The 14,662-nt window shown below is 51.0% G+C and overlaps 1 protein-coding gene across 3 annotated transcripts in view; it reads right to left on the bottom strand.

Moving 5' to 3' along the window:
* The window catches only part of gata3 (GATA binding protein 3), a 68,805-nt gene that overhangs the window by 17,021 nt on the left and 37,122 nt on the right, over positions 1–14,662 (bottom strand). For 2 of the 3 annotated variants that reach the window (XM_077594151.1, XM_077594150.1), the window contains exons 7-8: positions 12,469–12,640; positions 11,832–12,402 (exon numbers count right to left, since the gene is read on the bottom strand). The exons of the other annotated variant lie outside the window; for it this stretch is intronic. In XM_077594151.1, the coding sequence (XP_077450277.1) occupies positions 12,277–12,402; positions 12,469–12,640 (298 nt within the window). In that variant the 3' untranslated portion in view covers positions 11,832–12,276. Of the gene's footprint in view, positions 1–11,831; positions 12,403–12,468; positions 12,641–14,662 lie in introns of those variants that run through there. 3 annotated transcript variants of the gene reach the window in all.

Here is a 14,662-nt window from a genome sequence, read left to right as displayed (position 1 = left end):
GTGAGCGTTGCACGGGCATACAACTTGAATCGTTCCACCGTCAGTACCATTTCTAAACATAAAGATGGAGCAGCAGGACCCAAATATTGAACGTTGCACAAAGTTTGCAAATCAATTGAATGATGCCATACAGTGCTACCGCAACATCTATAATGAAAAAAAGAAAACTGCAATCGTCATTAGATAGCTTCTTTCAGCCACTTTCTAGTAAATCTCTCTCTCTCTCTCTCTAATGTATTTATACAGTACTGTATGTATTCTCTCCATGTTATTAAATGTTTTTTTCAGTACAAACCAATGTGTGTTACTTATACAAGCCTTAAACATACAAATGCACTTATATAAACCTTCAATATACTTATATAGATAGGCCTTAAACATAAATTATAATACAAAATATAGCAGTGAGCAACTTACAAACAAATTCAACTTATGAACAATCGCTCGGAAGCTAACTCGTTGGTAAGTAGGGGAGCGTCTGTACTTTTCCCGCGCCTTCCTTCCTTCCTTCCTTCCTTCCTTCCTCTTTTGTCTCCACCCGAGCGGCTTTGGAGGCACAGGTGGATTTTTTAATAGGATTCGTCCATTCCCGCAGACGCGCGTCAGGCTCAGCCTAATAAGCTAACGTTAGCTTTGAAGTACGCCGGGTCTTAAAAAAAAAAAGAGCCGATTCCCACCACATCCGGCGGCCCGGAAAGATTTCTGTTTGGACATTTTCTCATTCTCGCGGAATAAAAACAAGACAAGTGGCAAATGAGGTCAACTTTTACGCACCCGGAACAACTTTTACGCAGGTTGAGTCCATTTGGAAGGGGTTTCCGACAAATAGTCCAGAAAGCTCCAACCGAGGTCGGGGAAAGTACGAAAAGGGCTGCCAAACGCTCGGGCGCGCCTTTTTGCCGCATTAATTACAAGCGGTGGCGGGGGCGGAGGAGACTATCATTTAATTGGGGGTGTAAATGATCCCAATTGCGGCAAGTTGTAATTAGAAAAAGAGCGGAAATCTTATCGCGCGTTCCTCTCTCTCTCTCTCTCTCTCTCTCTCTCTCTCGTCTCTCCAATCCAGGAGAAGACAATTGCCCGCCAGACAGACAACGGCGCAAACAAAGAGATGCGCATCTGAAAGCTTATCGCCAGCCGCAACACAACAAACACAGAGCGGCTTTTGTGCTAGCTTGGCCCAAAACCCCCCCAAACAAACGTCTGGTCTCTCATTTGGCTTCAATGGAATAGACTTAGAAAACTGGGGAAAGCAAAAAACGGATCGCGCTGTTCCCGTCGTCACGACTTACGAGCCGAGTCGCCTACGCTGGTTTGCGTTTTCCTGATACAGTGGTACCTCGTCATATGACCGCTCATCATACAATATTCTCGTCTTACTACGGAAATTTTGATCGAATAATTCGCCCGTCATGCCATCAAAATTTCGTGATGCGACCAAGCCAGGTGGCCATGGCACTGTCTTTTTTGCATATCTTTCGTGTATAACAATATCTACGAGCACTGAACGATTAATTCAGACGAGTTTCTCTACGACCAGGAAACGCACAACGCGCATGCAAAAAGAAGAGGGCTTTCTGGGTAATGAAGTACACTCGTGCACACAACACCAACCGATAGGCAATGGCAACCTTTCTCAGAATAAAACTTCATTACCCACAATCAATACGTGGGTAAGCTCAACTATTGTATTTCCTGTTATTCTTTCTAAGGAAAGAAACTCCCGCAATCGTTCTTTAAAGACTATTTCTCGTTGGCAAGTGGTCGTGCATTATCGTGTGTTGTGAGGACATTTGTGTGCATCATTTTGGGAATAGTATTTTGAAGGGAATAGTACAACAGCAAACAGTCCATCGATAGCGAACGTGAGGGTGGGTGGAGGCGTGGCAAACCGCTAACCCGGAAAACCAAGGTAACAAAAGATGACAACAAAATTAGAATTCAGTTTTGTGTAAAGTTACATTAAACGTATGTTTGAGTGTCTGTATATATTAATCCAAGTTCATTTAAATTTGTTTGTTCCGTTTACGAATGCGTTGTCGTGGAAAAAAAAAGAACCCCACCCCCCCATTTGTTTTCCATTCATTTCAATGGGAAACGTCCGCTCGAGTGACGAGAATCTCGTCATACGATCTCAGTCTCGGAACGGATTACGATCGTATGTCGAGGTACCACTGTATTTTTCGACCAAATGGGGACGCTACCGTTGACAAAGTAAGAATTCCTCCAAGCCGAGCCTACATCGAAGGCACGGGACGTCTCGGATGTCCCGGACATCCTGTGCATTTGAAGTGGCAAGGATGGGGACGACGACAATCGTTGCCGTCGATCCTTTGACTTTGATTGGATGACGCGTCTTGTGGGTGATCGGATGGACTTTGGTGGGTCGGCCTGCCGCCCATTTCTCTCCGATCTGATCCCCACGCTATTCCAAGACGGATTTGCTTCTCGGGGCGGGTGGGAGGTTGGGAGGGAGGGAGGGAGGATGGGGAAAATAGTTTCTTTCCGGCACTGGCGCAGGCATTTGATGAGCTGGTGCAAAAGTGATGATGGAGTGTGTGCGTGCGTGTATGCGTGTGCGTGTGTGCGTGTGTGTTGGAATCAGCGTTCCCACTTTGCCTAGCCTCCTCGCTCGGATGGCTTTAGCCGGGCGAGCGCACTGAAGCAGGAAATCCCGATTCGCGGCCTATCAGCGAAATAGCACAAATAGCACATAGACTCTATGAGCCCCCCTCCACCTCCAATACGCCACCCCCGCCCGCCCCCACCCGAGACAGCCGAACGGGCCCCCCCCCCCCCGACATTGGACCATTCCTGGCGTTGACTTTGGGCAGATTTTCACCCGCCACGTTTACCTTCCGCTCTTTCGGGAGACAAGAGACGTATTTCGCAAAGGAGGCGCGCCGTTTGATTGGTGGAAGCGCCATCACGCCACGTTTTGGCGCATTGATGACAAAATCAAATTGCAGTGAAGGCATTTTCAAAACAATCCAAATGCAGCGTTCCAAATCTGTCTGAAACGGGCGTTTTTGCTGGAAATACGTAGGAGCGAGTGAGTAGCTGCGCTTGTCAGAATGGCCATTTCTTTAAGCGCTGCTTTTGGGGCTTTTTGTGGCGGTGATCTCTTTTCCGAGGCAAAGAAAAGCCCAGCCTTGGCCGCCGCCGCCGCCGCCACCGCCGCCTCTGTGATCCGGGCTGAGGCTTTGATAATTAGCGCAGCCAAATGAACTCGGAATTCTTTGGCTTTCAAAGGCCAGGCGCCGGCCCTTAATTACCGCCGTGTAATTAAAAGTCCCAATCAAAAGAGGGGGGAAAATATAGCCAGCCCCTTTTAATCCGCCACCGCCGCCGCCCGTCGACGACACTCCGTCGACCTCAAGTGCCAAAAAAAGTGACGCGCGCCATTTTAGCAAAGAAAGCCTAAAAGACAAAGCTGCCCACCTCACCAAGCGACGTTTTTGTTCCCCGGGGGCTCGTTAGCCCCGCCCCCTCCCCCCCGAAAGGCCGGCGGGACGCGACGTGGCATGCAATTAACGGGCAGAATGGATCTACTTTTTAAAAGTTAGCCGGGCACAATGGAAGGCTTTGGACGTCGTCCGGCGTGTCAGGCGCGATGATGCTAAGACCCCCACCCCGTCGGCGCCCGCCGGCTCGACAGCCGAGAGGTGTCGGACGGAATTAGCCGTCAACCACCGGGAAAAAAAGCGCAAAGCGTCAGCATTGTTTGCCAATCAAGGCGATCCCAAAGTTTGCGCAAAAGGAGTGGACTTGACTTAAGTTGACTCGGAAGCACGCCGCCTTTTTTTTCCTAGTCGGTGCTTTTGCGTCGTCTCTTCCACTTCCACAGAGACGTCCGTAGGCCAGGTACCTTCCTGCCAATCTACCTGGCCGCCTCCCTCCCTCCCTCCTTATCTAACGCCCTCCCTCCAACCATCCCTCCCTCCCAATCGCTCTCACCGGATCTTTCCGCTTTGAGTAGACAAAGTGGTCAAAAGCGATTAAAAGAGCGGCGGGCGCCACAAAGGCCAGATTACTCCCAGCATCCATTAAATGAAAGAAGACGAGCGAGGAGGTTTCAGGTGAGACAAACGCCGACGAGCGCTCCTTCTTAATCCCGAGGCCGTCGCCCAAGCGGAAAGTCGGCTCCGTCCCGTTTGACAATGGCAACCCAGCGCGCCAGCCAGCCAGCGAACTAGCGGGAAGAAATAAAAGCCCCGCGACCCTCGCCAACGTTACTTCCTTTCATTTTTTTCTTCTTCTAATCGCGCTGCCGTATTCTATCAGCGCAGGTGAGGCACAATGGCGACACGGCGCGCACAATGGCGCGCCTTAACTCGCGCGCCGGCTGATCGCTCGGCTGATTTTGCTCTTTTCGTGTCAGACATTTGGTGTGCTTTAAAGAAAAGGCGTGCGGGGGCGATGAAATCGCCGCTTTGTTTCCGCCGCTCGCTCAAATTAGGCAAATGAGATCAAGTGGGGACCGAGCAGGTACGCAGGTAGGGGGGCTTTCTTCATCTATGAGGCGTTCGCTCGCCGGTTCAAGTCGGGCTTGGGGTTTGACGCCAAAAGAAAAGCGCTTAACGGCTCATGGGCTCAAAGGCGAGCGCGAGCGCTTCGTCGCCCTTCAAATCAAGATTTCCCAGCAGCGTTCTTGGCCACCGGTCGATGGCGAAAGGCATCCCGCCGACCATCTTCTCCCCTCTTATCGACACCCGTGCCATTAATTCGGGCATCGCGCACAAAAAGCCGAGCGGATGGGCGACATCGATCTCGCCGGGCTATCCGGGCGCGGCTAATCCGCTCTTTACGGGACGGGTCACGGCCAACGTGGACGAGACCGCGACGTCGTTATGCGACGTGGGCGGCGGGCGGAGGGGCTTTCTTTTGCTCCGGAGAAGCTGGGCGGAATGGGCCTGCTCAAAATGGGAGCGGCTCCCAAAAAGAACACCGCTAACCGACCACAGCCACCAGATGGCACCAAAACACTGCTTTAGGACAACTGGAGCGCCTCAACTTACTTCCACATAGTGTGTCTGAATGATTTTCAGGATGCTCACTCGATGGCGATGAAAATGAAGAAAAACAACAACAACAAGATTTTGGTGGAGGGGTCGACAGTTAAGGTAGCCCCCGATTTGCCCTCCCCGACACAATCTCCGCGCAGTAGGGATGGAAAAAAAATACAGATCTTTTGTTTATCTGCCAGCCATGCAAATGCCAGCGCGTCGGGATTAGCCGCTCGGCGACGATAGCGCGGCAAGAGAAGTAAAAAAAAAAATCAAAATAAAAAAAACAGGCGGGCCTTTTTATGCAGAAAGACGGGGCGGGGCGTTCCTTTCCTTTCCGAAGCGCCGCAATGACAATTGCAATGCATCACTTCATAGACTATTTTTAATCTGTTTCCCGGCGCCGGCACACTTTGAACCGCTGCGAGCGGCAGATACAGAGCGCGCGCGGGGGCCCGCGATTAATCTTGGCGGCCGCTTTAAGCGCTGCGCCACGCTGACGCAGCACTGATCTCTAACGGGGTCCGGCCGCCCTTGGAAGGGTGGCGCGTGGAATAACATCAAGTTTGCATTCTAATTGGCTCTATGAGGACAAGTGGAATAAAGAGGGAAGACTTTGGGGCGTCCCGACCGGCGTCCGTCAAAGCGGAATGGTTCTTGGCAAAGACACGAGATGCCCCCGCCGGTTGGGAGCAAAATAACAATACAAAATTCTCGTCTTACGGCGGAAATTTCCATCGAATAATTCGCCCGTCATGCCATCAAAATTTCGTAATGCGACCAAGCCAGGTCTTTTTTGCATATCTTTCGTGTATAACAATATTTACGTGCACGGAACGATTCATTCAGACGAGTTTCTCCTAAGACCAGGAAATGCGCAACGCGCATGCAAAAAGAGGGCTTTCTGGGTAATGAAGTATACTCGTGCACACAACACCAACCGATAGGCAATGGCAACCTTTCTCAGAATAAAACTTCATTACCCACAATCAATAAGTGGGTAAGCTCAACTATTGTATTTCCTGTTATTCTTTCGAAGGCAAGACGCTCCCGCGATGGTTCTTTAAAGACTACGTATTTCTCGTTGGCAAGTGGTCGTCGTGCGTTATCCTATTGTGAGGAGGACATTTGTGTGCATCATTTTGGGAATATTTTGAAGGGAATAGTACAACAGCAAACAGTCCATCGATAGCGAACGTGAGGGTGGAGGCGGGGCAAACCGCTAACCCGACCAAAACGAACGTAACAAAAGATGACAACAAAATTAGAATTCAGTTTTGTATAAAGTTACATTAAACGTATGTTTGAGTGTCTGTATATATTAATACAAGTTAATTTAAATTTGTTTGTTCCGTTTACAAGTGCGTTGTCATGGAAAAAAAAAAGAACACTATTTGCCGGAGAAAAATAAATAATCCGGGAAACAAGGACGGCGATTTTGGCTTAAATACGTCGGTGTCACTCGACAAGAGCGAGCGATTCATTCACCTGACGACGGCCAATCCGACGGCCGTCGAGCGCAGACCGAAAGGCGAAAAGAAAACCCTTCCTCGGCCTTGTTTATCTTTTTTTTTTTTTTTTCTCGCAGGGGAAGCGCGACGGGGCACAAAAGGCGAGATAAAGCTTTGAGCAGACTTTTTCTTTTGCGTCCAAATTTAATAAGGCTGACGCGTGACGCGCTTTGAGGGGGAACAGGTAAACACACGACGGGCTTTTGTAAGCCGCCGCCGTCGCCGCCGAAGCCGCCAAACACAAACAAACCCCCAAAGAGCGCTTGACACGCTTTCTTAAGGCGTCAGCGCCACGAGAAGACAAGAACGTCTCGGAGTTGACACCTGGGAAAAGGCGAGGAACACGAGGGGGGCTTACCTGCGTAGCCCCCCCCCCCCCTCCCCCCTCCTTTTCACCTGGCATTTCCAAAGCGGCTCTCCGAGCGGCACAATGGCGACACCGAGACGCTCCGAGGGGATCGGGGCGCCGCCGAAGTGACAGCTGACGGCGAACCGGCGGAAACAAACAGTGATCCACCATTCGCGGCCCCCCACAAAAAAGGCCTTTGACAGCACCTGCGCGGATTAGCGTGTCAGGCAACATGGCGGCTGACAGCTCTTTGCGCTTTCTTTTCAATTGTTCTTTTTTCTCTTCTTCTCAGAACGCTCACCTCCGCGGCTGCCGCTCAGTGATTGAAAAGCCAGCGCCGAGAAGAAGAAGAAGAAATAAACATTTTTCAGTTAATTTCCCGGATTAGCGGACCCATCTGCCTTTTGACGTTCGCACCAGAGATCCTAACTCCGTGCCGCCTTACCCAAAGGTGTCCAAACACAAACCCAATTGGATGGCGGAGGCACCTTTGTGGCCGCCATACGAAAGGCGGTGGAATTGGAACCGACAATTTTCTTTTTTTTATAGCAATTGGTTTCCGAAGTGGAGGTACCGCCGAGTGTACAATGTTGCTTGGCGTCCTTTTCGCAATGCCACCACGTTCTTTTTTGCCACACAAAAGTGAATTTGGACGTTGAAATCCACATCTGCTTTCTACTACGACTACCATTGGCACGCACGCACGCACGCAAAGCATCGTGCGCCATAGATGCCCAAAGTTCAATTGAATTTAGCATCGTCGCGGGCCGGTACTTGACGTCGCTGGCCAAAACCAATGGGATAATGCCACAATGAATATTTGAGAAGGGCCCAGCGTGCGCGCCAGAGGCCCTCCACGGAAGCTCTTAGCGTGGAATGCCGGCCGGCCGGCGTCCTTGTGTAAACACGCCAGCGACTGCGGCGCCGGCGCCGGCCTTTCGCACGGGAAGGGCCAGAGAGGAGCACGGCCGCCTCCTTTTCATTGGCCGTCCATGTCGCGCCGCCAACGCCGAGTGGTGGCGTGCGCCGTCGACGGCTTAACGGCTTTAAACGGTAAACAAACGCAAGGGGAGGGAAAAGGAAAAAAAACAAAAAAAGAAAAACGACGCCGGCGACGTGGCTTTGAAAAAGCAATTAATTCCAGATAGCGAGCACATGAAAGGCAGCGGGATTGCGGCGACATAAAACGCAGCGCCCCGCCTCCGATGACGTCCAATCGCGACCAGGTTGCTTTTTGGTAACTTCAAAGCGCGGCTTAAGCCGGACGCGTTCGCTCGCTCGCTCGCTGGCTTTATTGGCGTCAACGTTGACGACAAGCTGTCCTGGAATATCTAGAAGCTGAAATGTTTTCACTTTCATTGTGACAAGTTTGCGCAAGCGATTGGACAAAGAAAGGTGGGGGCTTCCAAACAAAAAACCAATGACTTCTTTTTCCACTTTTCAATGATTGGGCGTATCAATTTCTCGCTTCTTTTTGACGGGAGCAAAAAATGTCAACGCAGGATGTCAACGCAGAACATCGAAAAGTAATGCAAACAGAAAATGCCACCGTTTATATCATTTAACTTCATTTGCGATTTTGTGCCCGCCGCCGCTGGCCTATCGGGAGCCCCCCACTTCCAAGACTACACCCCCCCCCTTATTGCGAGTGAAACTTCTTCTGCTTAGGAAATCCATATAATGAGAAAAGTGTCCAAAGTGGAAGATAGCAAATTCAATTAGAGGGAAAAACACTTTTGTCTTTGATGGCGGACAAAACGCCAACCCCGCGTCGCCCAAAAAGATACCAAACGCCCCCCCACCCTCAACTCACGGCTTCATCCGCTTGAACGTTTTTCATCAAACGACGCTTCCTTTTTTTGGTTTTACAGACGCTCCCCTACTTACGAACATTCGACTTACGAACAAGCTGCTACTGTGTTGGAATTGTGAGCGGCTTTGCTATTTTCAAATGTTGGGGCCAAAAAAGGCAGAAGGAAAGTTTAATCATTCGAATCTCATATTTATTGACCAACGGCGCCACTGTCCAAACCTGGTGATCATTATAGATGATGGGCTCAAACAGAAGTGTCCTAAAAATGTTTTTTTTTTGTAACATTAACCACACGCGATGGCTGCCACGCTGCGAAAAAAAGGGGCCTTGGAAAAAAAAGAAAAAGCGCATGCGCCAGAAAAGTTTCTTTTCATTCATTTTAAAAAGGATGGAAAGTACGGTGAGGGGGGTTAGAACCATTTGAAATATGTTCTTTAAGTCCACGACAGGATCAAAAAAAGTGGAGCCAAGAGGCGCTTTCAGTTGTCGTTAGCTAATACGCTCAGATGCTAACGTACACGTTTACTTGTTGTCGGCGTTGTAATGACTTGCCGATAATCCCACGTTATGACGCCAAAGCCGTCTCGGCTCCCCACCACAACAACAACAACAACAACATCTAAGTGAGAATATGTTAAATAGGTCGGACAAAAGGCCCCGCGCAAAGGACAGATTTGGGTTCGATCTTCCCCAATCCCTTCCGGCTCGTCTCGGCTTCGGCTCGGCTCGGCTCCTCCGCTTGGACTTGGAGAGCGAGCAACTTATCTTCTTCCTCTTTGTAATTCTCGCCGTCGCATTAGTCCCATTAGCATTAAAAAGGCGTGCGTTGGTGTGGCAGCGAGTAAAAGTAAAATGAAGTCAGCTTTGTGGCTTTCTCGAAAGCCACAAAGCAAGCGGATGGAAACGTTGCCAGCGTGGAAAACGTGGAAGGCCAATAATACACGGATAGCTCATTTGAGGCGGCAAATAAACGCTTAGCTTTCCAGACCTGCCGCAACAGGTGAATAGCGCTCGTTTGGGGAACGGGTTTTTCACCTTTCACAACCCTCCGCGTACTATACTTTAACTGCCAAAGGCAGACACTGCCGCCTAGTGGCCGCTGAAATACTCTCCAATGGTGACTTCATTCACGTTTGTATTATTGTTCCTACACCCTACACAACTTTTGATATCTATTTGAGCCGCCGCGCGATCAATCCGCCAAGTGGCCGCCTATTGCTGTATTGGCAGTTTAAAAAAATATTTAAATATGACATCAACTTGGGTGTTAGCCAAGGATAACATTTGGAACTGGCCACCCGATAGTATCGTGGTTCACCGGGGATGGATTCCCACACGACGACAGACGGGCGACCCATCTTGGGTGTCGTCTGCCTTTTGCCCCAAATCTGCCGGGATAGGCTCAAGCACCCCGCGACCCTGATGAGGACAAGCGATGAAAATAAATAACTAAATAAAGTACAGTGGTACCTCGTCATACGACCGCTCGTCATACAAAATTCTCGTCTTACGGCGGGAAAACCCTAGCAAATGAACGGAAAAACACCAAACGGCGCCTGCAGAATTCCACGTAATACACGATTGGAAGTTACGCGGGAAGTCCAGCCAGACAAAAGACGGCTACATGAGCGTTCGATGTGTAAAGATGGGGGGGTGGGATTCAATCGAGAGCAGGTACTCGGCGCCTTTAGTGATGGAAATGCGACAAGCGCGGCCGGCAGCTGATAAGTTTGGCGCGGGCGGACGGTCCGATTGTGGAGCGCGGCCTTTCATCCCGCCGCGGACAAAGGAGGAGGACGAGCGGCGTGAAAAGAGAATTTGACAGACTTTTTAAAATGGAGATGAGGTGAGCGCAGGCGACTTGGGGCCGATTGAGCGGGGCCCGCTCCCATTGGACGGCGGCCAGATAAAATGAAGTCCCAATCAAAAAGCCGTGCGGCCATCTCCACGCTGGAGGTGATGTCAGCTTCGCTACATCAGACGCCTTCCATCCACAATTATCGTCCTTTTCACCAAACAGACCCCCGGAGATATCCCAGTACGCTAATCAGACCGGTTGTATGCACTGCCCGTGGGTGTAGTACCACGTCGGGCCACCACACGCCAGGGCAGCACTGAGCTACACTGCACCATGATTTAACAGACAAACAAACAACAAAGCCATTAGCTAGAGCAGGGGTCGGGAACCTTTTTGACAGAGAGAGCCATAACAAATTCATATTTTCAAAAATCATCTTCCTGAGAGCCATACTCAAAATGTAAAAGTCAAAATACATGAAAATATGCGTTTTTAGTCATTTCACCACTTTTAAAGTACATAAAGACTGAATTCTTTTGATAACGTTGCTAATCAATGAGTATCAATGACGATATGCATGGAGAAGAGTCTAATTTTAAAAAATATGATTAAAAAGGCACTAGAGGTCGTGTCAAAGCCACAGTGCCGACGTAACGCTCCTATTGGTGTGTTTGGGACTCGGCTGTTTCCATATTTTAGCTCACGGGTTAGCGGAGAGCCTCATGCACTCATCAAAAGAGCCGCATGTGGCTCCCGAGCCATAGGTTCCCTACCCCTGAGCTAGAGCATTCCATCATTGGCTAGCAAGCACCACGAGGCCAGGCTCGTTCAACATGCGTAAAGATCATATCGGATGAACTTTCAATCCGACGTAATATTGCGGAATCCATTTTTTTCCAAACGACTTAAACCTAAGGGGGCATGAACTCACATGATATAATTGTGCTTTATCTTAATTACACGCAACGTCAGGAATTGGACGTTAATTGTTTGTGCGTGTGGTGTTGCGGCATCTGTTAAGGGTTACAGCGTCATGACCTTAACAGGTGGCGAAATATCCCGTCATTGGTAAATGACACAAGTGCTGGATTGATGCGCATTCTAGCCAAACCTCACCTGCGCTCAGGTGAGTGTCTCGTGGCCCCTTTGAATTATTTCCAGAATTTACGGCCTTAACGCCGACGAGCCCGGCGGGGAAACCAGCGCCCAGCGTGGAGTCAGTCAACGGTGCGACCGGCACGCAGCCTTAAAGTAACTTCTTGGGGTATTTAGAGGATCAACTCAAAGTGACGGACGCGTGTTTAGCCCATAAATACCGTGCAAAATACGGGAGGCAAAAAAACTCAAAACAAAACACAGGCGCGCTAATTTTAGAAGGCATTAGCAGGGAGGGAGGGAGGGACGTGAGCGTCACATTTCCATTGCAATTTCACACAATTGACTTTCCATGACTTGTTTGTTTTCTAAAACACGCCTCTCAAACTCGGGGCCCACGTGACAATATTTTCAGAGTATTCGTCTATTCGTGTGAAATTAGATGGGGAAAAAAAGTCGTTTCAAAATCATAAAATGTAAAAAGGAAGGTCCAAACTCAACGAGCTTGTAATATGAAATAAAAGGGATTCCATTTTCAGAGGTCACAAAGGTCAGAAAAGGCATTCCGCCACTGCAGAGGAGCCCATTTCACTGGGGCCAACACCCAACCCGTTTGAAGCGGGAGGGCCGGCGGCGAGCGGAGCCAGGTCCAACGGACGCCATGTCTACCAGTGACAAACTCTTTCTAGTTGACGGCGTTCCATTCAGAAATGGAATCGGACGGAGATTGGTCGCCAGTCATTGTCAAAGCAGGCTAGCCGAGAAGCGACAGGTCGTGAAGCTGTCATGTTCATCCGTCTTGTTTTTCCTCTGGAACCAGACGCCGTCAGCTGGCGTGAGAACAAAAGCCGCTGTTTATGTTGTCGGGCAGCTCGGCCTCACGGGCAAAACATCACCTCCCGTTGACCCCCCCCAGGTACGGTGATCCGATGGGGGACGGGGGGGGTGGGGGGTCGTCGGCCAATGGCGCCGTCGGTGAGGACCGAGCGACCATGCCGAGTCAGACGAGCGGGGAAGGTCGGCGGCCGAGCGAGACGTGTCCTTCTTGTCTTGTTTGGGCGCCAGCGCCTGCGTAGGAAGAACGTGCGAGTGGCAGGCTGGCTGGCTGGCACACTCGTTTGCTGCCAAACCGCTGTAATCCCTCAAACATTGGGGAATTTTCATTTCAAACAAACGCCGCGTTGCCAGAAGACACCAAGACAAGCTTCAAACAAGCCTTTAACTAAGTCGCCCGCCCAGCACAGACCGGGTAGCAAAGTCAAAACGGGATGCCCAGGGGGGGGGGACGCACGTCATCGGCTAAAGGTGGCGGACGAGCAACTCCACGGCAAAGACAGAAGATCAAGTGGTCTTTTTGGTCGGAAATGAAATACAGACGCTCCCCTACTTACGAACATTCGAGTTACGAACAACGCTACATCCTCTTTTGAGCCTTGCCACGTCACTCCATTTCCCCGAAAGGCTGGAGGTATTTTTCTGGGGAAGAGCCAGAGCCAAAGCCAAATGACGCTCTAACCGCGAGGCCAAAAACAGTTAGGATGGCGCAAGCCACGCCGACGCCGGGCCGACCGGTCGGGCCGCTCGACGAGACGCGTTTGGAATTCCGTAGCGGGGCGCCGATTGCTTTGCTTTTGGGGGTTAAAAAGAAAAAAGAAGAAAAAAGAAGGCGAGGACAAACGGCAGCGGCGCGCTCTTGTCAAGCGCTCAGCGCAGCGGCTTAGCCGAGACTCGCGGCTGTCAACACGAGCAGATAGCATCTACACAGAGGATGAACTTTCCCTGTTTGGGGCTTAACTGATAAAGCGCGCACACACACAAATACACACGCCCCAAGATAACACCCTGACGGGTGTCAAGTGCAGGTGAACGGCCACCTGCCTCGTACACTCGCACTTGTAATGGGACGTCGTCAACTTGTTGGATTCTTTGTTGAAGGTGCCGGCAAAACGGCGGAACGGCCGCTCGCCCTCCCGGCCCGCTTAGCTCCGCCCGGGGAAAAACCCCGAGTGGCGACCGGATAGACAGGAACCATCCAGCATATCAAAGTTGAATGGTTCCGTGACCGAAGCAGCGAGTCAGAGTTTTCCTTTGCCAAAAGTGGCCATTCTCTTCCTCCCCGCATGCCCAGATGCTAGCGTAATGCCAACGACATATTTGACGCCTCTACTGAATTTTGGCGACAGGGAATGAGCACTGCCCGGTCTTTCTACGCCACGCCACGCCAGGCGTTTGCATTGAGCGAAGCTGACTTTGCTTAAGCCGACGATTGCTTCAGCGACGCGACATTTCCTTTTTTTGCTTCGGGAAGAGAGGAAACTTCAATTGCGACGGGCGATAAAGCCATTTTTTGAAGAATGGCCGCCGGTTTGCCGAGGATTAGCTTGGACGGGGACGCCGTATCCCAATCCGCCTCCGAGCCACAGAAGGACCGAACCGGGCCGACGACGGGGCGCGTCCCCGAAAGCCCCACGTCGGCGAGGAAAAAAAAAAGGGCTGCCCGGGCTTTTGCGCGCCCGCCGTCAATCTCCTCTCGCGCCGGGATGGGGACGTGTTTACATAGCATTAGCATGCATTAAAGGCAAGGAACCGGGCCCGGCGGGACGGCGGTGGCGGCAGCGTACCCGGCGCCATTGATATTCATTATGGCGGTGCTGGCGAGCCTTCGGGCCCATCGGCGCTTTAGCTCCTTATCGGTGTCGGGAACAAGGATTTGCTCCTCGGCTAACAACGGACTCAATCTCTTCGGGCTCGCCACGCTAATCTACGCGGCGCGCCACGGGATCCGCTCGGTGCGGTGCGGCGCGCTACGCGTTCCGCGCACGGACGAAAACCATCCAGGCTGACGAAAGACCCCTCGCTCGAGCGCCAAGAGACACAAACGGCGGCGGGACTCCAAAAAGTCAACTTTTACGAGGACCCGTTGGCACGCAAGATGCTCAAAGTGACGGCGAGTACGTACGGCGCCGGAGAAACATTGGCGCTCCGGTTTCTTTTACCACCTCGTTTCCCGTCCGCCCATTAAGTTGACACATAACGCTTCACCACGCGACCACTAGGGGGCACCTATCATATCCGGCGACGCGAATGATA

The sequence above is a fragment of the Stigmatopora argus genome, chromosome 23 (genome assembly GCF_051989625.1).
Source record: "Stigmatopora argus isolate UIUO_Sarg chromosome 23, RoL_Sarg_1.0, whole genome shotgun sequence".
Taxonomy (NCBI): domain Eukaryota; kingdom Metazoa; phylum Chordata; class Actinopteri; order Syngnathiformes; family Syngnathidae; genus Stigmatopora; species Stigmatopora argus.
Note: the sequence above shows the minus strand (reverse complement) of the source record. Positions and strands in the feature narration are given on the sequence as shown.